General features: G+C 43.5%; 3 protein-coding genes across 6 annotated transcripts in view; 1 reads left to right on the top strand and 2 right to left on the bottom strand.

Annotated features, from left to right (window-relative positions):
• Positions 1-259: 259 nt before the first annotated feature.
• On the bottom strand, positions 260-8464 carry stx6 (syntaxin 6). Its single transcript, XM_034582311.1, has 8 exons — positions 8197-8464; positions 7211-7380; positions 6703-6797; positions 6557-6616; positions 4365-4493; positions 4155-4261; positions 2142-2236; positions 260-700 (listed from the first exon to the last, which is right to left on the bottom strand). Exons 1-8 carry the CDS (start codon positions 8229-8231, stop codon positions 624-626), a joined length of 768 nt encoding a protein of 255 aa, XP_034438202.1. The 5' UTR covers positions 8232-8464; the 3' UTR covers positions 260-623.
• Positions 8465-8949: 485 nt separating this feature from the next.
• LOC117759846 (ELAV-like protein 1) lies at positions 8950-15131 on the top strand. 3 transcript variants are annotated; one of them, XM_034582305.1, is made up of 8 exons: positions 8950-9128; positions 9521-9577; positions 9678-9749; positions 9835-10003; positions 12196-12299; positions 12740-12893; positions 12982-13207; positions 13332-13650. In XM_034582305.1, the coding sequence occupies exons 2-8, from the start codon at positions 9542-9544 to the stop codon at positions 13648-13650; spliced, it is 1080 nt and encodes a 359-aa protein (XP_034438196.1). In that variant the 5' UTR covers positions 8950-9128; positions 9521-9541. The 3 variants fall into 3 exon arrangements, with proteins under 3 accessions (XP_034438196.1, XP_034438195.1, XP_034438197.1); XM_034582304.1 differs by having other exon boundaries at positions 8986-9128; positions 9517-9577; positions 13332-15131; XM_034582306.1 differs by lacking the exons at positions 8950-9128; positions 9521-9577; positions 9678-9749; positions 12196-12299 and having other exon boundaries at positions 9867-10003; positions 13332-15131.
• tmem259 (transmembrane protein 259) overlaps positions 14360-26908 on the bottom strand; it is a 13580-nt gene continuing 1031 nt past the window's right edge. Inside the window, exons 2-12 of one of the 2 annotated variants that reach the window (XM_034582271.1) lie at positions 25879-26288; positions 23469-23765; positions 22481-22586; positions 21412-21522; positions 21189-21311; positions 20929-21029; positions 20729-20786; positions 19875-19958; positions 18867-18999; positions 16452-16551; positions 14360-16208 (exon numbers count right to left, since the gene is read on the bottom strand). In XM_034582271.1, the coding sequence (XP_034438162.1) occupies positions 15555-16208; positions 16452-16551; positions 18867-18999; positions 19875-19958; positions 20729-20786; positions 20929-21029; positions 21189-21311; positions 21412-21522; positions 22481-22586; positions 23469-23765; positions 25879-26091 (1980 nt within the window). In that variant the 5' untranslated portion in view covers positions 26092-26288 and the 3' untranslated portion in view covers positions 14360-15554. Of the gene's footprint in view, positions 16209-16451; positions 16552-18862; positions 19000-19874; positions 19959-20728; positions 20787-20928; positions 21030-21188; positions 21312-21411; positions 21523-22480; positions 22587-23468; positions 23766-25878; positions 26289-26908 lie in introns of those variants that run through there. The other variant, XM_034582272.1, reaches the window with a different exon arrangement.

Raw genomic sequence — 26908 nt, 5'->3', positions numbered from 1 at the left:
CACATTTACTAAGTTTACAAAGTCTGTTGTTTTTACCCAGACTGAGTTTATACACTGTGTGTGTGTGTGTGTCAGCACGAGAGAGGAAGAAAGTTTTGACTCATTAAAAAAAGTATTGATCATTATGTGATAATCAGTGTTGATATTGTGGCGACAAACAAATCAACGTTTAAAGTGTAGCGAGTCAGGGACGTCAGCTGAGACAGAGACAAAGAACGGAAAGTAAGACAGAGAGAAAGAGAGAGAGAAGTGAGCAGCGGAGTCAGTGTGTGCGTGTGTGCCGTTACCTTTCCCTCAGGTTCTGGGTCCATCATATAGAAGCTACACAACTTTTATAGTAATCAATTGCTTATAGTGGTGAATTGGAACCCAGGACAAACATTTTCTCTATAAGCGTTTGTAGTGGAATTATGTCGCGAGGCGGAGGCAACACGAAATTCTCTTTGCAGGAAAAGTTATACAGTGAGAGTAAAGTACCGAAAGAAGTACCAATGGGTACCAGTACAGACTTCCAGGTACAGGGACCAGTACTGGCTCAAATGTGAACGGTACCCAACCCTAGTCCAGTAGAGACCCGTGTAGAGTCCAGTAGAAACAGGACTTAGATGAATTTGGAACTGAAATCAGAGGATGAAGAAGAGGAGGAGGACGACAAAGAGGATGGCGAGCAGCACTCCGATAGCACACCACTGACGACGATCTGTAAAGACACAAAGACTTAATTACTATCTAATTAAAAATACATATAACTAACTACAACGTATTACAACTACAGCTAGTAATAAGCTGTTTTCAGACATGAGCTCCAGGTCAAATCCAGAGAATCGTCTCCAGAGCTTCTCCAGAGTTTGTGTTTCACAGCTGAACAACTCAGCAGCAGGTTTTCTGCACAGACTCGTTCACAGCATCAGATCCTCCTCATGGTTCAGGTGAGAGGGGGGGCAGCCGGGTGCAGCAGACAGAGACAGGAAGTGACGTGTGACCTCTGCTGCAGAGGTCATGTGATCATGTTGACATCACCTGACACCGTCGTCAGCTCTGATCACCACAAACTCTCTTCACGTCTTCGCCTGTGTCTTCATCGTGTGTGTCAGCACTTCTTCACCAGAGATCTTTGTTTTAGTTTCTTCATGTTTGTGTCCCCTGTTAGAAGCCCCCCCCCCCCCACTCAGTGAATCAGTGGAGGATCCTCTGCTGTGTTCACACTGCTCCTGGATCTACACTTTATACAGGAGCTCAGGAGGAGGAAGTCCTCAGAAACTCCAGGCTCTCACTCACACATTTGCGTTCATGCACGAGAAAGTGCAGAGATATTCTGGAGGAGGTGCATGTCTGAAAGCAGTTATATTTATATCTAACAATAACTTCCTAGAGTAACATATAATTTACTATAACTATCACATATTACAACTATGACTAGTTATTTTTATATCTAACTATAATTTCCTACAGTGACTTATAAACGTGTCATTATGACTAACAATAACTAACCATACCTAGCTATAACTAATATGTATAGCTAATTATAACTACAGTTAGCATTAACTATAAAAAGTTGTCATTAATTGAATCTATAACTAACTATAATGTATAATCATAACTAACAATAACTAATAACTATAACTAACTAATATATATAAATAACAATTTCTTTAATTAACTATAACATGATTATCTCAAACTAGAAATAACTGAAAGTATTTTATTTACAACCAATTTTAACTATGACCTTAAACTATAACTTTAATACAATAACTATAATTGTAACATATAACATAACTAATTATAACTAATCACAACTATAACTAAACTAAACTCTATATCAATAACTACATACAACCACCGATATAGATCTGTAGAGATACAGAACGTTTTCAGTCAACACATCCAACTCTACATAACTAGATAACTAAAATCCTAGTTTAAAAAAACAAGTAGCTATAGTTAACTAGAAACTTGGCATATTGAAGATGAGTTATTGATTTTAACTCCAGTGTTTTTGATACCTGATCAATACTGATATGATTTGAAACAGAGAATTAATCAGATTTCTAATGAAACTTAGGTACTTCAGTTATTTTCTATTGTTGCTGCTCCAATAGAAACAGAGACGTGAGATCATGTGTTGCTGGTCAGATTACCACTGGTCATGTGAGACACTTTGGCCAGTTTCTTCATGACGTTGTCAAGTCTGGAATGAGTGTGGTCCATCTCATGACCGAAGTCATCCAACATCCTGCAGGGACGAGAACAAAACACTTTTACACTTTCTGCACATCTATCTGCTTTTACCCAGTTTACACTGGTTTATTGTTTTTTTTATTAATGTTATCATTAGTGATGTTGTTGTGATGCTTGACTACTAGGGGCCGGACTACAAAGCAGGATTTGTGGTTATCAGGTAACATGAGTCCTATGAAGCATGTTAAGTTGTTATTGGGGTAAATCGCCATGGTAACAGGTGAACTAGAAGGTTAGCTGAACAGCTAACCTGCTCCAGGTTAAGTTGAAGATATGAGATCAAACAGTATAAAGCTCCGCCCACTGACCAATCCCTTCCTTTGAACCATGACATCATGTTCTTAGAGGGTCTGTGGAGCTGGTGTGGATTGTTCGAGTCTCTGAGGAGGACCAGGGTCTTCAGAGACCCACAAGATCCTTTGAGCTCCTCTGATGAGTTTCTGAAAGATCTAGATTCTCCTCAGAGGATGAACCTCTGTCAGCTGCTGGAGCCCAACAGAACCAGCCTGACCCGTAAAGTGCTCCCAGTACCACAGACTGCATCTGCTTCACTTACTGATACTGATGTACTGGGAGTGTTAGCGGAGGAGAACCTCACATACTTTAAAACTTTAAATAGCTTCATCCTGTGAAATAAATATTTATTTGGGGGACAGATAGTTTACACATTGACCTTGTGACCGCCCCCCCCACCCCCCCACCCCTCTCTCTCTGGGACTTGAACACTCACCACAGTGACTCTACACTGTTGTGTGGTGCACACTCTCCTTAAAAGGAAGGATAAGGGAAGTTTAAATCAATGTATGGTTGGTTAAGTGGATCTCAGCCTCTAACTCACCCAGTACATCTCAATCTCTCCAGACTCATCCTGTCACCAAAACACCAAATGCTCTCTGTCAGCTTCCTGAAAATAGGTCCATGTGTTTTTATTGAGTAGTGATGTCAGAGGTTTCCACCACAGTGTGTCCTCAGAGTCAGTGTGTGTGTGTGTCCTCAGAGTCAGTGTGTGTGTGTGTCCTCAGAGTCAGTGTGTGTGTGTGTCCTCAGAGTCAGTGCAGATAGTGTGCATATCGAGTGGATAACCAGCTTTGTGTGACCACTTAGCCTGACTGCATTTGTCAGGTTAAGTTCAACTGGATATTGGAACAATATCCTGAACTCGCTTCGTAGTACAGCCCCCTGAAGCATAAGTTACCATGGCAACTGAGCAGGAATTAACCAGAGTCATAGAACGGATCTTTCACTTTAATAAGCCAGAAAAGTAAGCACGGATAAGCGTTTAGCCACTTTGATGGAATACCCCCATGATGTTGTCATATTAGTGAAGTTGTGTTGCGAGCATTGCTGGAAACACAGTCACATCTACAGTGATGAAATTACATGAATCTAAGACGGCTTAAATTTCAGTGTTAAGTTTTTACTTTGTATTTGGGCTGCGCGATATGACTTAAAATATATTTAATATAATTATTTCAGACTTTTACCTCAATTACGATTATTTTAATGTTATTTTATGGCACAGTACAAGGTACACAGGCCACCACTGAAAAATGTATGTAGCGGAAACACAACAGTTCGTGAATGCAATTATTGTGGAAAGTATTTACCGAATTAGCAACATGAGCAAGAATAAGTCAGTTAGAGGTTATAATTGTTAGTTTTGATACATTTTCGGTTAATTGCCCAGCCCTGCTTTGTATGTTTCATCACACATTAATAGAATTCATAAAAAACAGGCCTGGCGGTGGCAGTAGCACCAGGGCCACCACTATAAGGCGCTACGAGGTGCCTTGTATCTGTTGTAACGTCCTCAAACTGACACTCAACAGGGTCAGAGGTCAGAACACGAAAATACTTCAGTTAACAAGTCGGAGCTGATGAACCTCTGACATGAATCTGAACATGGTTCTTACACAGACTGTTCGTCCAGCTCCATCCCAATTCGTTCTGACATGTTCTTCAAGACTCCGATCGTTCCTGACACGAGTTCCAACTGTTCGTCCTGCTGCTCAGATATCAGCTGAAACACAAACACGTTAAAAGGAATCTGCACAACACGTACTGTCATGACATCATCACCCACAGCTCTGTAATTATCTGGTTATGGTCATGTGAAACTGTACCTGCTGCTGCACCTGCTGCTCCTCGATAAACTGAGTGTTCGCGTTCTGTAGCTGATGATCCAGTCTAGTGTATTTATCAGGACCAGGCTGCCACATTGGACCTCGAGCACCACGCTCAGCGAGAAGAGCCTAAACATCACAGGACAAACAGCATCACAGGACAAACAGTCAGATGCAAGTAATGGTCCATACAGGGGCCCCCAGGAAACTTCCATACCCTCAGTCTGACTCACAGGAACCTTCCATACCCTCAGTCTGACTCACAGGAACCTTCCATACCCTCAGTCTGACCTCCAGGAACCTTCCATACCCTCAGTCTGACTCACAGGAACCTTCCATACCCTCAGTCTGACCTCCAGGAACCTTCCATACCCTCAGTCTGACTCACAGGAACCTTCCATACCCTCAGTCTGACTCACAGGAACCTTCCATACCCTCAGTCTGACCTCCAGGAACCTTCCATACCCTCAGTCTGACTCACAGGAACCTTCCATACCCTCAGTCTGACCTCCAGGAACCTTCCATACCCTCAGTCTGACTCACAGGAACCTTCCATACCCTCAGTCTGACTCACAGGAACCTTCCATACCCTCAGTCTGACTCACAGGAAACTTCCATACCCTCAGTCTGACCTCCAGGAACCTTCCATACCCTCAGTCTGACTCACAGGAAACTTCCATACCCTCAGTCTGACCTCCAGGAACCTTCCATACCCTCAGTCTGACTCACAGGAACCTTCCATACCCTCAGTCTGACCTCCAGGAACCTTCCATACCCTCAGTCTGACTCACAGGAACCTTCCATACCCTCTGTCTGACCTCCAGGAACCTTCCATACCCTCAGTCTGACTCACAGGAACCTTCCATACCCTCAGTCTGACTCACAGGCACCTTCCATACCCTCAGTCTGACTCACAGGAACCTTCCATACCCTCAGTCTGACCTCCAGGAACCTTCCATACCCTCAGTCTGACCTCCAGGAACCTTCCATACCCTCAGTCTGACCTCCAGGAACCTTCCATACCCTCAGTCTGACTCACAGGAACCTTCCATACCCTCAGTCTGACCTCCAGGAACCTTCCATACCCTCAGTCTGACCTCCAGGAACCTTCCATACCCTCAGTCTGACCTCCAGGAACCTTCCATACCCTCAGTCTGACCTCCAGGAACCTTCCATACCCTCAGTCTGACTCACAGGAAACTTCCATACCCTCAGTCTGACCTCCAGGAACCTTCCATACCCTCAGTCTGACTCACAGGAACCTTCCATACCCTCAGTCTGACTCACAGGCACCTTCCATACCCTCAGTCTGACCTCCAGGAACCTTCCATACCCTCAGTCTGACTCACAGGCACCTTCCATACCCTCAGTCTGACTCACAGGAACCTTCCATACCCTCAGTCTGACTCACAGGAACCTTCCATACCCTCAGTCTGACTCACAGGAACCTTCCATACCCTCAGTCTGACCTCCAGGAACCTTCCATACCCTCAGTCTGACTCACAGGCACCTTCCATACCCTCAGTCTGACCTCCAGGAACCTTCCATACCCTCAGTCTGACTCACAGGCACCTTCCATACCCTCAGTCTGACCTCCAGGAACCTTCCATACCCTCAGTCTGACTCACAGGAACCTTCCATACCCTCAGTCTGACTCACAGGAACCTTCCATACCCTCAGTCTGACTCACAGGAACCTTCCATACCCTCAGTCTGACCTCCAGGAACCTTCCATACCCTCAGTCTGACTCACAGGCACCTTCCATACCCTCAGTCTGACTCACAGGAACCTTCCATACCCTCAGTCTGACCTCCAGGAACCTTCCATACCCTCAGTCTGACTCACAGGAACCTTCCATACCCTCTGTCTGACCTCCAGGAACCTTCCATACCCTCTGTCTGACCTCCAGGAACCTTCCATACCCTCTGTCTGACCTCCAGGAACCTTCCATACCCTCTGTCTGACCTCCAGGAAACTTCCATACCCTCAGTCTGACTCACAGGAACCTTCCATACCCTCAGTCTGACCTCCAGGAAACTTCCATACCCTCAGTCTGACTCACAGGAACCTTCCATACCCTCAGTCTGACTCACAGGAACCTTCCATACCCTCAGTCTGACTCACAGGAACCTTCCATACCCTCAGTCTGACCTCCTGTTGTCAGGTGTGTTACCTGTGAGAATGTGAGTTACCTGTGTTTTCTTTCTGTCCATGGATGCAGCAGCTGGACTCGACAGCTGTTCTTTCATTTCCTTAAAGAGAAACAGTCAGACTCAGTAGCCAATCAGATCAGACCTGTTCCACCTGAGCAGATGTGACCAAAGAAATGTGAGTTTACCTTAACTGTGTGCCTAGTGCTGGTGATGAATGCTTTTCTTTTCGACAGCTCGGCAGCGTCCAGGTTGAACTTTTTAGGATTTGACTCAACGATACCTTCACTGACAGTTAAGAAACAATCATCTGCAAAAATTTACAGTATAAATCAGGTGACCTCAGGTCAAATTACCTTGTATCACGACAGGTCAGTGATTAAACCAGGGGTGGGGAACTTCCATTCATAGTACAAAAAAACATACGAAAATGCAACTAAAGATCTGTGATGTGTGACTTAAATTTGGCTCATCTGCACTTCTAAAATGTAACTGGTCTCTCTCCCATCCAGTCCCCAGACCGGCCCCGCCCCCACTCACTCACACAGGGAGAAGCAGAAAGTGAAGCGGAGATGATGGAGAAAAACTCGTCAACATAACAATGATTTAGTCTTTAGTGTGGGCCTCGAAGGATGTTATGACAATAAAGATGGCCCTTGAGAGAAAAAAGGTTGCCCCCCCTGGATCAAAGGATATTGATGGTTTCGTCCAGGTCCTCCAGGTCCCATTCGATGGAGCGCAGACTGTTCCTCAGCTCATTGGTCGTCCAGTCCATTTCCTCTTTGGAGGCTCCATCCCCCTCCTGCAGCAGCTCGCTCCACCTGTGATGGAGGCTCTGCGCTGCGTTCACTGCCTTCTGTACCTCCCTGTTCTCAACACACATCCGAGAAGATGCTCACATCCATTACACATCACAACAGTGCTTATCTGAAATCAGATGCTGACGTGTGTGAACAAACTCATCATGTGGAGCAGTCTGATTATTAACGAGGCTTAAAAGTTCAGTATGTAAAAATATAGTGGTGAAGTTGCATGTTGCAGTCTGGGCTACTGTTAAAAAAACATGGCGGCCTCCGTAGAGAGGACCCGCTCCAGATGTAAAAAAAAGTATTTGAATATAAAGTATTTAATTATAAAAGGCTCATTCTTTGGTAAAAAAAAACCCACAATTCATACAATTTAGATGAAACACTAGTGAAAACATCACTAGGATTATTTTATATTCAATTTCTGCCAATAGATCCTTTCACCTAAATCTGACATACTGAACCTTAAAGTCTAAAGGTAAAGGTAAATTAAATTATTATTATTATTAATGTGTAAAAACACAACATCATCTGGCAGGAAGTGGTTTGACATCAGGACACTGTGCTGACATTCAAAATAAAATAAGAAAGTGTTCCATGTTTGTGTCTTTGAACGACTGCACTGTTAACTTTAAAACTAGCCAGAGTGTGATTCCTGTTGGTAGACGAGCTCTGTACTAACATGCTAACATGCTAACTAACTCAGAAAACACTGCTTGGGACCGTTAGCATGTCCGTTAGCTCGCTGCTAACCCATCTGCAGTTAGAATATACGCTTCAGTTTCCGGTTTGTGCAGAAATATCGACTATCGATCAACTATCAGCGGCCCCACACTAACACTACTCCTGTTAGCCTGGTTAGCACGGAGCTCTCACCCTTTGACGACGAAGAACGGGTCTTCCATGGACATGGTTCCGGTCCTGGTCCTGGTCCTGGCTCTGTTTCTGGCTCTGTTTCTGGCTCTGGCTCTGGCTCTGGTCCTGGTTCCGGTTCAGGATCTGGTTCAGACTTTGTGGATCTCCATCCTCCGTCTCTTTGCTCCGGGTCCGTTTTAACAAACTTTATTTGATGATCCGCTTCTTTGTTTACATCATCGCGGCTTCTGCAGCGGGAGTGAGCCTGTGACGTCACACGCACGTTGTCCTAACCCTAACCAATGCACGTTGATTTAAAAACAACAACAACAATAATAATAATAATAATAATAATAATAATAATAATAATAACTAGAAAATTCCTCCTGCCGAGAAATGTTTACTGTGTGCGCAGTGCTCGAGAGAGACATTTATAAAAGCTGCATGTTTATAACATGATCCAGGTTGGTGAGAGGAACCCTAACCCATATATTATATAATACAAAATAATAATTTACTCTTCACACAGATTAACCCTGTTAGTATAAAATATATATATATTATATTATATATATATATATATATATATATATATATATATGTGTGTATAATTAGTATAGTATTCGTATAATAATACACAGTAGAATTAGTATTAATAAACAGTAGCATTAGCAGAATAAGTATAAATACACAGTAGTATTTGTGGTATTAGTAGAAATACAGACCGTGTTTCTCCATATCACCAGCAGGGGCGGTCAGTAACTGATCGTTCATTTTAAATAGAAGAAGAAGAAGATCTGTGGTCGCGCGATACTCAGCGTGAGTTGGTTTGTTTCCTTTGTGTCGCGCGGGAGCAGCTAACAGCTAATCTGTGTTAAAGCCGGTGTGTTAGCTTAGCATCAGCACAACATCCACTCGAGGATCCACATCAGACACAGACTCACCTGCCTCAGGTAACTGATCCGACCCGAGTTAGCGGGAGCGCGCTCTGTTAGCCGCGAGGCCTCACATGGAGGCCACGCGGCTAACAGTCGGCTAACCTTAGTTCAGTGTTAGCGCGGTGCTAGCTCAGTGTTAGCTTCGTGCGTTCATATGTTCAGTTATTTCCAACTTCACGGAACTAACGCTCAGTGTTCGAGTCTCAGACTCCGAGTCTGACCAGGAACCAGAGTCTGGAGCCGCCATGTTCTCAGCCAATAACGTTGATATTATTATTATCGTCATTTTCTGAATCCACGTGTGACTCCGTGTTTTTACTAATGGGAGGCGGGGGGGTATTGATCCTCACGCAGCTGATCACCGATCCATCACGATCAATAACGTGAAGTTGGTTTCTTTCAGACAGTGATCGACCTGTGACGTCACCATGGCGCTTCGAAGAGGACACATCAGGTACCTGAAGGTGAGTCGATCCACAACTGATCAGATCGATGGAACTTTAGCTCCTTTTCTTGTTCGCTGTGTTTCCTGATTCATATTTGTTCAATCTTTTTTTTTTTCAGGTGTGCGAGGTTCAGTCGTCCCAGAGTGACGTCAGAGACGCTCAGCTCGCAGTCAAAGGATCCGTTGGAAAGGTGAGCGCTGCTCTCTGATTGGCTGAATCGGTTTTAATTCATAGTAGTATTGTGATGATGTCATTACTTTTCATCTGTTGCCCAGGAGCTCTACGACAATGGCTTTAGTGACCAGATGATGGAGGACGAAGACGCTCGTACGAACCTGATCGTGAACTACCTGCCGCAGAGCATGAGCCAGGAGGAGCTGCGGAGTTTGTTCAGCAGCGTCGGAGATGTAGAGTCCGCCAAACTCATTAGGGACAAAGTGGCAGGTAAGTCCCCCTGCTGTGTGCCTGAGGTACTACAAGTCCAAACTGCTGCTCAGCTGCAGTACCACTGTCCACCACAAGGACTGCTGTTGTATTGCACCGAGTGTAATTACGCTGCAGTAACTACATGTAGGGCTGGGTTTATGAATACAAAGTATTCGCCATAAAACAATTATTAACCCGGGTTTTGTTTGCAATGAGGCTCTCGTTTTGTCTTTATGACGCTAAGGTCACAGGTGAGCGGTGCGTGAGGTTTCTGGTGTAACGACTCTTTTTCCTCGAATTAAAGTCGGGCTATGTTCTCAACTAAGACGGGGTTAGGGTTAGAGACGACCAGGACACCACAGCGGCAGGCCGCTGCAAAATTATGGCTGCCGCTGCTTCAGGATTGCGGCAGATACACATTATAGGCTAGAGTTGGGCGATATTAACTTAACGGGCATATCACGACGTTTGCAGTAAATATCGTGATGGACGATGAACTCGGGGGGGTGGGGGCCGACAACAACTCAGCTGACGTCTCTGACTCGCTACAGTTAAAATGTGGATTTGTTTGAAATGACGCCACAATATCAACACTGATCATCACATAATGATCAAGACTTTTCTTAAATGAAAAGATCCTTGCATCCTTGTACCATGCTGTATTACCAGAATCAGAAGTAATTAGGACATGTACAGTACTTGAAGTTGACTTTGTGTATGTTTGATTCGATATAGAGTTTGAGACACGTATTTAAACACATTGAAAGAAAGTCCAACATTTTGTGCAGGTTAGGGGGGTTATCCCCCTAACCTGCATTTCACCTGCGATACACAACTTGAGACGTAATGTGACGCGCACAACCAGAACATCAGAGTTAAACACACACACACACACTTATTCAGTGTAGACACTTTTCTGTTAACATGACGGCAAAATATATATATATATATATATATATATATATATATATATATATATATATATATATATATATATATGTTGTGTGTGTGTGTGTGTGTGTAAGTTCAATAAATGCATGTTTCCAAAGTCAATGAGTACTCATGTTAACTAATCGTGATTATAATATTACTATTAATATACAGTGACTCCAGAGTAAACTCAACGAGTAAATGTTCAGAGCTGTAATCTATTACAATAGTTATCAGTGTCAGTAATGTTACATGTATGTATCACTAGTTATAGTATTGTATGTATTGGTAATATCAGTAAGATTACATGTATCAGTAATAGATTACCTGCAGCATTTCCTGTATTTTTTTCAGCACTTTTTGGTCGTTTCTGTGATCAGCTGATTTTAGTTTTAATTATTTTTCTTTTTTTATTAATTTTAATGTTTTTATAGGATGATTTTGTGATTTTTCTCTGAAAGGTTTCTGAATTTGTTTTTAAACTGATGTTGTATTTTTTTATTTTTCACATGACGTTTCTGATGATCAAGTCAGGTCTAAACGACATGAATCAATTATTAAAACATCAGATCGGACTGAAGTTATCAATGATTTAATGATCAATGATTTTAATTGATCTGATTGAAACTAAATTCTAATATTTTTCTACTCATCCTCATGTCGTTCAGTCCTTTGTGGTTTTGTTTTTAAATCCAATTTCATGTTAAATGTTTTCACCTGTTTTTTATTTTTCAGGTTTAAAATCTTTGTTAAGTTTTGATGATGAATGTATGAAGATGTTTTAGCTCTGAACAAATCCACAAAACGTCAAGTTTCCATTTCCCTGACAACCGCGAGATCAATCAGCTGATCGTCAGATCAAAAAGTGACCGCAAACAATAAAAGTCAACGCAGCCAATCACATTTTTCCAAACACGACAAACTCTTTTTAGTGTCCATAAAACAAAACCGAGTGAGACCTCTACTCCTGCGACAAACTGTTCACTGTCTGTAGACAGTGCGCCGCCATGTGGTCGAAATACAGGAATCTGGAGTCAAAGTTTAATCTTTGCGGCTCTGATTGGTCACGTTGACTGTCAATCAAATGATTCTGCATAGAGCTGTGATGGTTGACCAGAGCGACACTCGGGTCGATCTGACGTGCGTCGTTGGGTTTTGTGGGTTTGTTCAGAAGTGGGTTTTTTTTTCCGGCCGTTGTCTGTGGGACGCCGGCGTCTGATTGGAGAATGTGCGCCGATAGTTTTGTTATTTTATTTTGTTGTTTGTTTGTGTTTCTCTAGGCCACAGTTTAGGTTACGGCTTTGTTAACTTTGTTAACCCTAGTGATGCAGAGAGGGCTATCAGTACCCTCAATGGCCTGAGGCTACAGTCTAAAACTATCAAGGTAAAGTTTCACAGGTGCTCTGTGATTTTCTACTGTCTCAACTGATAGATGTGTTATGTTCCCTGGACAGTAGTGGGCGCTGTCACCTGCACTCTGTCTGACGGATGAAGGTATTTTAAACATCATCTTCATGTTTTTATTGACGACACATGTCAACACTGAGTCTGTGACTTTCTTCAGTTCAGTGTGACCATATGTCGACTTTTATTTTGATAGATTGATGCCTTTTTATTTTGAAAAGTCCCTAAAGATCTGAGCCTGTTTGGATGTTTTTTGTTTTTTTGTTTTGATTTAAACAACTGTTTCATTGTTTAATTTTTTTCATGAATATTCAAATTTTTTTTTTAAACGTCCGATTAGTCGGCTGATGTCACTTTTTTTTAAACAACCTTCGTGTCGTGAAGATGTCCAACTAAGACGCATATTTTCGCCTGCTGCAGGTTTCATTCGCGCGGCCGAGTTCGGACATGATCAAAGATGCGAATCTGTACATCAGCGGTCTGCCAAGGACACTGAGTCAGCCAGAGCTTGAGGACATGTTCACTCGCTTCGGACGCATTATCAACTCCAGAGTTCTGGTGGACCAGGCTTCAGGTCAGTGCCGCAAGTCATGTGACCTGCCAAGTTACCAATCGTAGCCTTGCAGTCCTGACTCCTATCTTTGATCTGATTGGCTGTTCAGGTTTGTCTAGGGGTGTGGCCTTTATCCGTTTTGATAAGCGATCTGAGGCCGAAGACGCCGTCAAACACCTGAATGGAAACACACCCCCTGGGAGCGCTGAGCCAATCACAGTCAAGTTTGCTGCCAACCCCAATCAGGCCAGGAACTCGCAGATGATGTCACAGATGTACCATGGCCAATCACGGCGCTTTGGAGGACCTGTCCACCACCAGGCCCAGAGGTTCAGGTACTCTCGCCTTTCTCCTCAACTTTCACAACAGGAAGTGATGAGTTTTGTTGAAGGTTTTATGTATTTTGTTTATTTTATTGCTTGATGATTGAAACATTTCCTTCATCCTGATTGGTTCCAGGTTTTCTCCAATGAGTGTGGACCACATGAGTGGAGGGGGGGGGGTTTCTGGGAATGCGTCCTCTGGTTGGTGCATATTCATCTATAACCTGGGTCAGGATGTAGATGAGGCCATCCTGTGGCAGATGTTTGGGCCGTTTGGTGCCGTTGTCAACGTGAAGGTGATCCGGGATTTCAACACAAACAAGTGCAAAGGCTTCGGCTTCGTTACCATGACGAACTATGAGGAGGCTGCCATGGCGATCCACAGCCTGAACGGGTATCGACTGGGAGACAAAGTCCTGCAGGTGTCGTTCAAGACGAGCAAGGGACACAAGTAGAGGGGGAGGCATCTTCCCTGAAACAAGTTTTTGTTTTTTATCTTTTTTCCCCAGCATGCTCGGTTTCTTTGACGTCACTTGTTGTAAATGACGGCGGTTATTAATGTAACCACTTGTTAATGTTTCACTGACATCAAACTGAAGCTGTGGGGTCAAAGGTCACAGGAAGTAGGCTTTTTTTTCTCTCCATTAATTATAAAAACATGTGTTGTGATGATGTATCAGATGATTGACAGCTGTCTGGGCCAATGAGCATGCAGGGGGCGGGGCTTGAGGTCATTCAGAAATGTTCAATAAAGATTTTATTTCCTGTTTTTATAAAGTCATAACATTTAATGTCGTGATGTTTTCATTTAGTTTATTTTTGTATTTTTATTCAGAAATAAAACATTTCGTCATTGAAACGTCTTTTTTTTATGATCATGTATTGATAAATGAGCTGATCAGTCATTGAAGTGCTAGCTGTAAGCATGCGTACTTCAGTAAAGAGCTGCTAATGCTAACATAACACATCAATGATTGGTTCATCTAAATATGATCAAGATCATGCATCTAATTTTATTGGTTGACTTCATAACATCATTCCAACCAAACTTAAACTAATTTCTTTAGTTGACTAAAATAACCAACCTTCAAACAGTGTCTGTTTTGTTGTTCGGCTGAATAAAGTTTGATGTGTGAGGGAACAAGAAGAGTCGGAGATGTTAAGTCGTGATGTGAAATTTTACTGGTTAAACAGACGATGGGTTTCAGACGACTGACGACCAGCAGAGGCACAAAGAAGAAAGCTTGCCTCGGTGTCTGTCTCTGACGTCACACTTTAGGCCCCGCCCCCCTCGTCCCAGAACCAGCTGACCCGGGCTCACGTCAGTGTTAGACTTCACCACTGGGTGGGGCTGTTATTAACATGTTTTGTTCTTAGTTTACTACGTGATTAAACATCTGAAATAGCCAATCACAGGACAGCTGAATATTAGAGACCAGATGCGATGAAGATTACGAACAGACATGGAGTGCCTCAACACACGAGCGTGTTCTGACTTCAGTCCCTGAACGCAGCACAGACAGCGTGGTCTTTCACCGCTATGCATTCACGTCACTGATTCGTTCCCTGGAGGCGGGGCCTGAGGTGTGACACAGTCGGCATCATATTGCACAACCAATCATCTTGCTCTGCTGCTGACATCGATGAGATGTTCATAGTCCAGATATTATTGATAAGGCATCGATTCTGACAGGAATTCCTGATCCACCCTTCAAAACAAACGTCCTCTTCTAAAAGTCTTTTTCTTCTAAATAAAAGCAGGTGGAAACAAAAATCAACACAGTTCAGAGTTTGTGCTTCAATCTGTCAGAACCAGAGCTAATCAACATACAGTCACTGATCAATAACTGATCATCGGGTTAAGTATGTTGTCACCTCCTCTCAGCTCCAAGTCCATTGGTTCGTACTTAAGACGTGAAACTTAACGAACACTCGATAACACATTGTTTCGGTTTCAAACAAGAACTTGAATTAAATCTTTGTAAATCAAGATGATCAATTACTTCAATTGTTGATCGATTGTTTCGCCTGAAAGACGAAAAACAGCAACTAGAAAAGAATCCAACATGTTCAGACTCAAAACAACAGTTTCTCTGATTGGTTACAACGTCACCATGGTGATAATTTAATGTGAGCTTCTTACACCGTCACCATGGTGATACTTTAACAAACGGCTAGTCTCAGCTTCATGTTTTGTTTCCATAGTAACTGAATCACGTCTGAACCAGATTCAGAATTAAACTGATCAATGAGTCAGGAATTTGTTTACATTTAAAAGGTCAGATAATCAATCATTAATCATGACAAACGGAGGCACGGTGTCCGACAGGTGAGATGACGTCAGACGAGCGGACGACCCTCAGGTCAGTGACGACGTCTGATGAGGTCGACAGTCTGTACCTGAACTCTGTGAGGGGGGGCAGTCTGTCTGAGGGGGCCCCGCCTCTGTCTGCAGCCCTCCTATTGGATGGCTTGGTGGAGGTTCAGCTCCGCCTCCTGCGCTGGTTTTAATTTCTACTGAGACGTTTGGATCCTCACCCCCTCCTCCCCCTTCACCCACTCCTCCCATCCAGAACTCAGCCACCACACTGATCTCTCCAGCTGACCCGTGACCTCCAGCTGCCCCGTGACCTCCAGCTGCCGCTCCTGCACTGACTGACTCGACAGAGACGTTGTGGGCGGAGGAGGACAAAGCTTCGGAGATGATGGCAGCTGTGTGAGCGACCCAGTTTAGCTCTGACCTCACTTCCCCTCCCCCACCACCTGCTGGAGAGGAAGGGGGGGGGGGCTGGAGGTCGGCCGGGGGCTGTGGGGTACTGGGGGGGCGGGGTTGGGCTGTGTCAGCAGGGGCTGGTCCTGCAGTGGCGGCGTCATTGTTGTTCAGGTTGTCTTGCAGCGCCGTCTGATTGGCAGCCTGAGCCGCCTGCTGGTTCTGAAGTAACATCTCCTGAATCCTGATCTGCTGAAGAATCGCAGGAAGCTCGTAGTGATGGAAGAAATAAATCATAGAGTGCTGAAGATAAGGAGGAAGGAGGAGGAAGAGAAGGTGGAAGGTTAGTGACGTTGTTGACGTGATGTAAACATTACACATGGCAATATGTCTCCTTTCTGTTTTTAAACATACTCTGATGATCTGGTTCTCCTAAAGATAATCTGGTTCTACCGCCTGAACTTTGGTCTGGTTCTCCTGAAGATAATCTGGTTCTACAGTCTGAGGTTTGGTCTGGTGTTTGTTGACAATGATGATGGTTCTGACCTGGATGAAGAGCCAGGACGTAACGAGGGCCAAGCTGCTGTACTGTCCGTTGAACCGGTAGTGGTAGGCGTAGAACGCAAAGTGGTACAGATAGAAAAACCTGGAGGACATGAAGAGATAAACATGAGAACATGAATAGGAGAAGTTAAACATGGCGGTTTGCACACTGGGAGGTCTGACAGCTCTGCTTGTCTACAAACTAATTTCTCAATCTGTTCAAACAAAACTATTAGGAAACATGTCTTGGTGATAAACAACTAGATAGGGCATAAGCTGTTGGATCAATTGCAAGATATAGCCATGACCGTTTCACTCATAAGGTTTGGGAGATAAACGTTCTCCTAGAAACCTTCATCTACCCATCCTGGCACAATCGGATCAGCAATAAACAGCCGAATAAAGTCGGAACAATTGGCCCGATTACCAACATAGCTGACAAAACAACAGCACCAGCGGCTTTCAACAACGCTTTCAGCCTCAAAAGCATCAACCCGACTCTGCAGGAATGCTCACAATTCTAACCCTCCTGTTTGCACCTGCTGTCCGGGTTCTACTGGACTACCCTAACCCCCCTGTCAGTCTGACATTGACAGGCCGGCAGTGGAGGTTCGTGCTGCAGCAGCGACTTCGGAAGGCCAGGCCCAGCAGGAGTAGCGCGGACGCCAAGAAGACTCATGTGGCACAAATATGCCATTGAGACTTCCCCAAACTTTGCTAATATACTACATCCAAGTCCTGCTATCCTGGCACATCAGTTCTTCAGATAGACCTGAGGGTAAAGGTTATGGAGTAATGCTGTTAATGATGAATATATGATGAATATATAAGAGATACGTTCCAATGTGAGCAAATACAGCAGCCATCTTGAATCAGTCTGGAATGTATTGGACTAAAAGTAACCTCAAATGTGTTTCCTCCTTTTTGTAATATACATCCCTCCTTCTTCAGGCAATATTTTATGAACAACTGCAGAGTATACTCAAGTAATGTGATCCTAGCAAAGAGATTCTTCTCATGGGAGATTTAAATATCAACTGGTATGATAACTCAAGTAGGAAAAACCTAAAGCAGATCTCATCCAGTTGAGATTTAAACCAGCTAGTCAAAGTTCCAATGTGAATAACCAAGTCCTCAAAAACTCAGATTGACTTGATTTTCAGTAATAAGCCTGAAAGAATCATCAAAATCTAGGGTTAGGGTTAGCCCTAGCCCTCTGCTTGTGTCTCAGTGTTCACTCCTCCCCTGGCCTTATACCAATATGGTGTTTTGCTATTTGTAAATTGTTGTCATTTTGTTCCTTCTGAGTATTTTAACAGCTCTTGCTTTTGTGAAAGTCAGACCCTTTTTGTGTCTCTATATTTTCCACAGCTTTTATAGTTGTTTGTATTTTAATGCTTTTATTCTTAATGTCTGCACTTTTACCGCCTGCCCAGGGACTACAGATGAAAATTAGCCTCTGTGACCAACTCTGGCATACTTTCAGAAATGTAATTAATATGCACTGTCCCTGTCAAATAAAGTAATGGAATCTGAGAACATGAAAATAAGAACATGAACAGAAGATTTGATGGTTAAGGTTAGGGTAAGGGGCTATGGAATGCATTATGTGAATGAGTGTCCTCACAACTATAGAGAGACGTGCATGTGTGTGTGGGCATCAGCCCCAGAGAGAAAGACAGCGAGTCAGGATGAGCTGAATTAATGAATGAATGCTCTGAAGATTTAACTCATTAAGAAAAGTATGAATCATTATGTGATGATCAGTGTTGATATTGTGGCGTCATTTCAAACAAATCAACATTTGAACTGCGGTGAGTCAGAGACGTCAGCTGAGTCTGTGTGAGAGCGAGAGAAGTATTTGTTCATGCATACGCGAGTGCGCAATGTGATATCGTCCTTATCTTGAAAAACCACTGTTAACTTTCCCCTTAAATTGTGAGACTATCATACTAAAACTCCGCAATTCAGTTTTAGTAATAAACCACTTATAGTGATGAATTTGGTATAATACAGTATAATATAGTTAGCCGTCTCCACTGTTTTAGAACAACTGTAATATGTTGATAATTTAGTTTGTTGTGATTTATTGAATATACAGAGAAGTGACTGTACTAGTTTGTTAAATAAAATACAATTATTGATATAATTGTCGTTTTCGTCTATTCGTCATCTTCTCGTTAATACATTTTTTTTCACTTACCTGAAATTAAGGGAAAAGTCATGAAACCCTCTGATGTTCTTTAAGGTCTTTTTTTTACATTTTAGGCTAAAACTCAGGATCTCCTGATTTAGATTCAAGGGGGTTTTCCCGGAACATTACAGGTATATCAAAGGTTTAAAGGGATGTTTCATTGTGCGCTGTAATTGGTTTAAATGGAGCCAATGGTGTTAGACGGTATTGGTCATGTGACTCACCTCAGCCAGTGGCGTTTGCTGGTGTTGGTGTGGCAGCAGATGGCATCATACTGGTCAGCCAACCAAACGATGAGGATGATGTAGAAGGCCGTGGTCGTATCATTGAAGAATTCCGACATGATGGCCTCCATACCTGACCACAGGAAGTGACATCTCGTCAGCAAAGGTGCAAGAATTCAGGTATGAAAATATCTGACGCAAAAAATCTGAACCAGAAGCAGCAGAATACATCGACCTGACCTGGACCTAGGGAGGCGGTCACAAGGTAAATCTGGAAACTATCTGTCCCCCAAATAAATATTTATTTCACAGGATCAAAGTATTAAAGTATGTGAGGTTCTCCTCCGCTAACAGTCCCAGTACATCAGTATCAGTAAGTGAAGCAGATGCAGTCTGTGGTACTGGGAGCACTTTACGGGTCAGGCTGGTTCTGTTGGGCTCCAGCAGCTGACGGAGGTTCATCCTCTGAGGAGAATCTAGATCTTTCAGAAACTCATCAGAGGAGCTCAAAGGATCTTGTGGGTCTCTGAAGACCCTGGTCCTCCTCAGAGACTCGAACCATCCACACCAGCTCCACAGATCCTCTAAGAACATGATGTCATGGTTCAAAGGAAGGGATTGGTCAATGGGCGGAGCTTTATACTGTTTGATCTCTTATCTCCAACTTAACCTGGAGCAGGTCAGCTGTTCAGCATAAGTTACCGTGGTGATTTACCCCGATAACAAGTGAACGAGCTTCGTAGGACCGGAAACCCAGAAGTTACCCAGAAGTTCCCCCGATAAGCGCAAATCCAGCTTGGTAGTACAGGGCCCTGGTCTGACCCAGACACAGAACGCAGAGTCTGACCAAGGACTCAGACGGATCCTGAGTCGCATTCTCATTGTGTGAACTGGTGGTTTCTCTATATTTTTAAGGTCTGGACCTCACTATATAAAATGTCTTAATGTTTGTTTGGATTTGGCGCTATACAAATAAAATATAACTGAATTGATTACAGGTGACCTTACCGACGAGGGCCAGGATGACCGTGAGCAGAGGAGCTGCAGGAAAGGCGATGGTCATGTTCATCTCCAACATCTGAAGCAGATCCACTGAGGAGGACACACAGAATCCAGATCAAGACAAAACCCTGATCCTGAGAGGACGGGTTTAAAAAGATCTCAGTCCACATGTAAACACCTGAGACCAGAAAACCTGGACCGGCTTAAACTGGACTGGATAACATTGAAGTGGACTGGATTACATTAAAGTGGACTGGACTACATTAGAGTGGATCATATTAAACTGGACTGGATTTCGTTAAACTGGACTGGACTGCATTAAAGTGGATCATATTAAATTGGACTGGATTACTTTAAAGTGGACTACATTATATAAAACTGGACTGGATCATATTAAAGTGGACTGGACTGTATTAAACTGGACTGGATAACATTAAACTGGACTGGATCATATTAAAGTGGACTGGACTATATTAAACTGGACTGAATTACATTAAAGTGGACTGGACTATATTACACTGTACTGGATCATATTAAACTGGACTGGATTACATTAAACTGGACTGGATCATATTAAAGTGGACTGGACTATAATAAACTGGATCATATTAAAATGGTCTGTATTACATTAAAGTAGACTGGACTATATTAAACTGGACTGGATTACATTCAAGTGAAATACATTATATTAAACTGGACTGGATCATATTAAACTGGACTGGATACATTAAGAAGACTGGACTATATTAAACTGGACTGGATCATATTAAAGTAGACTGAACTATATCAAACTGGACTGGATCATATTAAAGTGTACTGGACTATATTAGTGTAGATGGGACATCTCACAACAAACTGACCGATGAAGACGAAGATCTGGTGATGAGAGTATCTGAGCAGCATAGACACGGACAGAGTCTGAGAACCACAAGACATCAAATAAATAAAACATCAATCAATATAATAATAATACAGTAAAGTCAGATTTGACATTGTGTGTTCTGTTTTTAAAATCTGACGTACACTGACGGACCAGTTTCGTTCTGACTCGTTTACTCACGAATATGACCATGATGACAAAGGCGGCCAGGTACGAGGTTCTGGCCATCCACATGCTGACAAAACGATAATGTTCTCCAGACACCACGTTCCTCAGGAACCCTGCAGAAAACTCAGGTTCTATAGTCACACATTTAAAATCAAAAAACGTATTGTTTCTGCACGACGACAACAGTCATCATTAGACTTAAACATTTATTGAGGCTGTTATTATTAATTAATTTATGTACATGTTCCTGCTCTCTCTCAGTGTCTCTCTACCTTTGTTCTCCTCATTCTCAGCGAGCGCCTTCACGCTGGACATCAGGATGTCGTCGTATCCCAAAAACTCATCCAGCAGAAAACGACTGAATCCGTCTCCGAAGCACTCGTCCTTCATGGGATCTGAACAGAGACAAGTGTCAGTCTAAGGCAGTGCATGACACTGCTGGTGTTAAGGTGTGTGTCACGGGTCTGTATTTCAGGTAAATATCAGGTGTGTTACCCAACGTGACGACCATGACAGGGATGTTGAGTCTTTGTCTCGTGCTCTGAGACAGACGCAGGAAACCGTACTCCAGAGAATATTCCACGATGTATTCCTCCTGAGGCCAGACTGAAACACAACAACAAATCTCAGGTCAGAGGACGTAGCCTGGTTGACACTGGCGAAGATGAAGGGTCAAGATGATGAAGATGATGAAGACCAAGAGGCATCATTTAGGACAGATTCTTTTTTAATGTTGCATTTCAGTTGATTAAATATTTGATGTGATGTTACAGAATAAATGTGACTGATTACCAGTCACTGTAACAAAGCTCAATCAATCAATAAGTTGATCTAATAAAATGTATTTTGTTTCTTTGTAACAACTGCTGCCCCCTGCTGGTGTGAACTACAAGTTCAGCTGTTTACAGAAGAGAAAAGGAGGTAATGGAGTAAGAAGAGGAAGAGGAAGGTGTGTAAAAGGATGTCAATCAGCAGCACGTTTCGAGGGTGCACAGGGAGAGTTGGTGGGAACACCCGCTGAACACCTGTAGCGGGAATGCGCAATCACGAGGATGTGTGAGGTAGGATAACGAGAAGCGAGTGGAGGGTGACAGCTGTCTGTCCTTGAGACCTATGAGTTGTGTACTGTGTCTTATCAGTAAACTACATGGATGTGTATATATGTATATGCTTAACCTACAATTTGTGTAGAGCGTGACTTTTAGGTTATATAGTGGCACTGTGTTCGATCACTCAAATTATTCTTATAATCATTTCTCTTTGCAGAACCACCCACACACACATCCTACGACACATCAAACAAACACATGCCCAGCCTGTTGTAGGTATATGTTCTTGTACTGTTGCTCATTGAAGGATTTTAAAGAGAGAGAAGTCGTCCGAGTCCGTGTTCTAACAGACAAACCTGAAGCGAAGCTGGAAACAGAATCAACTAAACAGAAGAAGTTTCCAACATACAGTCCTTAGATCCAATCCTCACCAATAAGGAGGAAGAGGAGGAGATGTTTACCTGCTCTGGTCTTCATCTCCAGCTCAGACAGTGAGTTCTTCAGCAACTTCATACCTTTAGTGTTCTGACTGAACGATACGTCCTGACTGTCGTTTACTCCTCCTCCTCTTCCTCCTCCAACCACAGACGGCTTCAGACGAGGTTCTATGTCGAGCTCAAACTGCAGCAGAGAGCAAAGAGAACAGAGAACAAATCAGAGAACCAGAGAACAGAGAACAGAGATCAGAGAAAAGAGAACAGAGCAAAACAGAAATCAGAGGAAGGTTAGGGTAGTGGTAATCTGCTCCTCTCTTCACTCAAGAACACTGCAGCGCCACCAGCTGGTGGCCAGTGTAAGTCTCTGCTGTTTACTAATGTTTAACATATGTTTAACAGATATTTAATGGAAATAAATAATAATAATACAAAAATAAAAATAAAACAATGAAGGAATTTTCATTTTTCAGTCAACTATCACTTTAAATATTTATTTGGAATAAGGGATAGATAGTTTACACCAGCCGTGGGTTGTTATTATCTCATTCACACACGTTATTATGTGGTGGTCATGTTACTCACGAATTCACACAATCAGAGATGTTTTACCAACTGTTCTTTGCTCTCCTCATATTTTCTAATACAACAGTCTATCCTCGTTGAGAAATATGAGGCTCTGCTGTCAGTCAAACTGTCCATGTCTGTGATTGGTCATATGCAGTAAACCCCGCCCCTTTCATGTGCGCGCTCATATCTAGAGGAAACCCTGAGTTAACTTAACGAGTTGATTTCCAGCTTCATGTGACCACTTAGCCTGACTGTGATTGTTAGGTTAAGTTCATCTGGATAACGGAAAGGTATCCTGGGTATGTCGAAATCGCTTCATAGTACAGGCCCCAGATGTTTAACAGATGTTTACTGATGTTTACCACATCGTCCCTCTCTGTCCACATCTGAAACCTGAAGCAGATCCAGAAGGTTCTGGTTCTAAACTACTCTTCTATTCATGTTCAGGGGCACAGAGGATTCATTATAAAGTAAACAATGCTGACGACCTGGAACTCACCTGCACCGAACTGTTGTCAAACATGTCCAGAGTCATCTCCTCTTCCTCGTCATCTTCCTCCTGCAGCGCTGCCAGACTGAGCCCCACCCCTTCTTCCTCCTCAGCCTCTATAACCTCCTGGAGGCCACTGGAGTCGTAGAACTGCAGGAAGACAGGGGCCCGGCTGGAGTTCCTCTGGATCTCCACCCGCAGGATCCCATCTCGAGGCCAGCGCTCCCTCACCGCCTCCAGACAGTTGATGGGCGAGCGAGAGAAGGCGATGTGGATGTATGCAAGGATGAAGAGGACGAATAGTGCCTGAGGGGGAGAACGAAGAGGAAGAAGAGGGAGGAGGAAATGGAAGAGGAGGAGTAAGAGGAGGAGGAAGAGTAGTTACTCTCAGAGTGAAACTCCAACACTGACCAAAATCTTCACTTTAACTTTCACTGTTCTCATCAAACACATTTTCTACTAAAGCTTTTAAATGTGAAAAGATGAACATCATGGAGCCAAATCATCTGGATCACCCCCTGATGGCTAACTGCAGTATAGGTCATAAACCCTCCTCCTCCTCCATGTTAGCAGATGGGACATGGACCAAATAAAGAATTAGACGTTAAATAAATGTTTGTCAAAGATGGTTTCTGTCAATTTTGGTCGTTCTTATCACACTGAAGTTTGTTCAAGTGTACCCTATCTTTCAGTTGAAGTCACTCAAAGCAGCAGTCTGTACAGTGACTCAGCAGTCTGTACAGTGACTCAGCAGTCTGTACGGTAACGCAGCAGTCTGTACAGTGACTCAGCAGTCTGTACAGTGACTCAGCAGTCTGTACGGTAACGCAGCAGTCTGTACGGTAACGCAGCAGTCTGTACGGTAACGCAGCAGTCTGTACGGTAACGCAGCAGTCTGTACAGTGACTCAGCAGTCTGTACAGTGACTCAGCAGTCTGTACGGTAACGCAGCAGTCTGTACGGTAACGCAGCAGTCTGTACAGTGACTCAGCAGTCTGTACAGTGACTCAGCAGTCTGTACGGTAACGCAGCAGTCTGTACGGTAACGCAGCAGTCTGTACGGTAACGCAGCAGTCTGTACAGTGGCTCAGCAGTCTGTACGGTAACGCAGCAGTCTGTACGGTAACGCAGCAGTCTGTACGGTAACGCAGCAGTCTGTACAGTGGCTCAGCAGTCTGTACGGTAACGCAGCAGTCTGTACAGTGACTCAGCAGTCTGTACGGTAACGCAGCAGTCTGTACAGTGACTCAGCAGTCTGTACAGTGACTCAGCAGTCTGTACGGTAACGCAGCAGTCTGTGCAGGGACTCAGCAGTCTGTACGGTAACGCAGCAGTCTGTACGGTAACGCAGCAGTCTGTACGGTAACGCAGCAGTCTGTACAGTGACTCAGCAGTCTGTACAGTAACGCAGCAGTCTGTACGGTAACGCAGCAGTCTGTACAGTGACTCAGCAGTCTGTACGGTAACGCAGCAGTCTGTACGGTAACGCAGCAGTCTGTACAGTGACTCAGCAGTCTGTACGGTAACGCAGCAGTCTGTACAGTGACTCAGCAGTCTTTACGGTGACTCAGCAGTCTGTACACTGACTCATGTGTTTGGTGAGAAAAAAAAAAATCTGTATTTGTGACAATCTGATTGAGCAACAGATTTTAAATCCGTCAGATTAAACACACGATCACTGAGCTGCTGCTGTTGTTGTTGTGCAGGTTCACTGAGTTCACTCAAAGATGTTCTCCAGGACAGACCCACCACTCATAACTATTAGGACTGAACCGAGTATGGAGGTTTGTTCTGATCTGAAATTCGGAAATCATGCGAAAAGTGTCACAAAGCCAATGCCTGGCGACAGAGAGAAAACATGTGTCGCTGATCTGATCAAATCTGATCACAGGGCTGCGTATAGCTCACCTGGCAGAGCTGCCGCCAAAATGAGGCGACACACCCCCTGCAGCGGGCGGGGTTTGCTCATCCCCCACTCTCTCTCTCTCTCTGCGCCCACTTCCCTGCTAGCAATCTGTCCTATCGAAATAAAGCTCCAATCATTTACATTAAAAAGTATAGAGACAATAATGGATCAGAGATCTGACTTAATCAATCATTTTATCAAAGCTCCTTTTATTGGTAAGAAATCTTTAAATGTGCAGGAATAAAGAACGACAGTTGGAGGCTCCACCCACACAAACAAATCTTAAAACATCACTGTTGCCATGGTTCTCTTCCTGATTGGTTCTTATCAGTCACATGACTCGACTACCAGCGGTGAATACAAAGCGGCGCTAACACTTCCTGTCAGTAACAGTTTCACCTCATCGTCACTCAGAGAAAAGAAATCTCTGTTCTCACTTTTCACCATCACTGTTCCTCCACCTTCATCACAAACTTATGACATCATCATCATTGACAGAAAACTTGTTCTCACCTTAAGCAGGACGAAGAACTCAAAGACTCTTCTGAAGGAGGGAGGGAAGAGTCTGGCGTAGGTGACCGCCATCTTGAAGAAGAGGGCGTGGAAGAGGCGGTCTCGGACATTGATGAGGGGGTTCTGGTTGACGTTGGGGTTTCGGATCCTGTTGGGTCCCATGTTGTTGTTGTTGTTTACAGGGACGTTGTTGTTGGCCTGGTTCTCAGACATGACGACTTCTGATCTGGATAACACTGCTCACACTGATTGATCTCACAGCTCCGGCTGATTCTAGGTCAGCATATCTGCCGTAAGGAGTCCTGGAGTGAGGGTCCAACGCTGACCTCAGATCAGATGACGCTATGAACGTCCACAGCTGATCAGTCTGATCGATGTGACTGATCTGAGCATGTGAACGGCACTGGGACCTGAAACATTGGACAGAAAACGAAACAACCATCAGCTGATTAATGAACTGAATCCTGATCAGATTTAAGAACTTTATTCATCAGGGGACAAATGAGCAGAGCGCTCACAGCACAAAGACTATTTCAGCTGCTGTGTCCCGTCCTCACACTGTGGACGTCTCTCAGTGTTTACACCTGATTACAGAGTTTATACCTACTTATAGTTCACTGTAGAACATCAGTTCATTCTGCTGTTCCCTATAAAGCAGTTAATCATTATAACACAACAGTTAGTTCTCCTGTAATAAATTATCACTATAAAACAGTATTCTACAGATTTACAGACGTAGCTCGGTTATTTTCTTTATTGATTATTTTGATCATTATCTACTTGGTGAGTTTACATGGATTAAAGAGACAGGACATGAGGACATGTCTAGTTATCAGTGACTGAGAAAAGATTAAATTTAATAAATAATAATGAAAATATGAGCAAAGTGTCTCAGTCATCAGCTCAAATATCTTCAGAGGGTAAAACAACCTGACAACAATCACTTCACTCACACAAACACTGAGGTTCTGGTTTGAGTCTGAACTTTTACTGTTGATCAGCAGAGGAGAAGCTATTGGTTCTGATGGTT

The sequence above is a fragment of the Hippoglossus hippoglossus genome, chromosome 4 (genome assembly GCF_009819705.1).
Source record: "Hippoglossus hippoglossus isolate fHipHip1 chromosome 4, fHipHip1.pri, whole genome shotgun sequence".
NCBI classification, from domain to species: domain Eukaryota; kingdom Metazoa; phylum Chordata; class Actinopteri; order Pleuronectiformes; family Pleuronectidae; genus Hippoglossus; species Hippoglossus hippoglossus.
This window is presented reverse-complemented; position numbering and strand designations above follow the sequence as displayed.

What these genes read in the sequence shown, in the direction of transcription:
- stx6 (XM_034582311.1), bottom strand. Translation starts at nt 8,231, where the DNA reads ATGTCCATGGAAGACCCGTTCTTCGTCGTCAAAGG. An exon ending in GGACCTGGACGAAACCATCA is followed by an intron (nt 6,798 to 7,210) that starts ATATCCTTTGAT and finishes CTGTCAGTGAAG; the next exon opens with GTATCGTTGAGTCAAATCCT. An exon ending in AGTGTCTCACATGACCAGTG is followed by an intron (nt 701 to 2,141) that starts GTAATCTGACCA and finishes GTGTCTTTACAG; the next exon opens with ATCGTCGTCAGTGGTGTGCT.
- LOC117759846 (XM_034582304.1), top strand. Translation starts at nt 9,542, where the DNA reads ATGGCGCTTCGAAGAGGACACATCAGGTACCTGAAG. An exon ending in TACAGTCTAAAACTATCAAG is followed by an intron (nt 12,300 to 12,739) that starts GTAAAGTTTCAC and finishes CGCCTGCTGCAG; the next exon opens with GTTTCATTCGCGCGGCCGAG. An exon ending in TCTGGTGGACCAGGCTTCAG is followed by an intron (nt 12,894 to 12,981) that starts GTCAGTGCCGCA and finishes TTGGCTGTTCAG; the next exon opens with GTTTGTCTAGGGGTGTGGCC.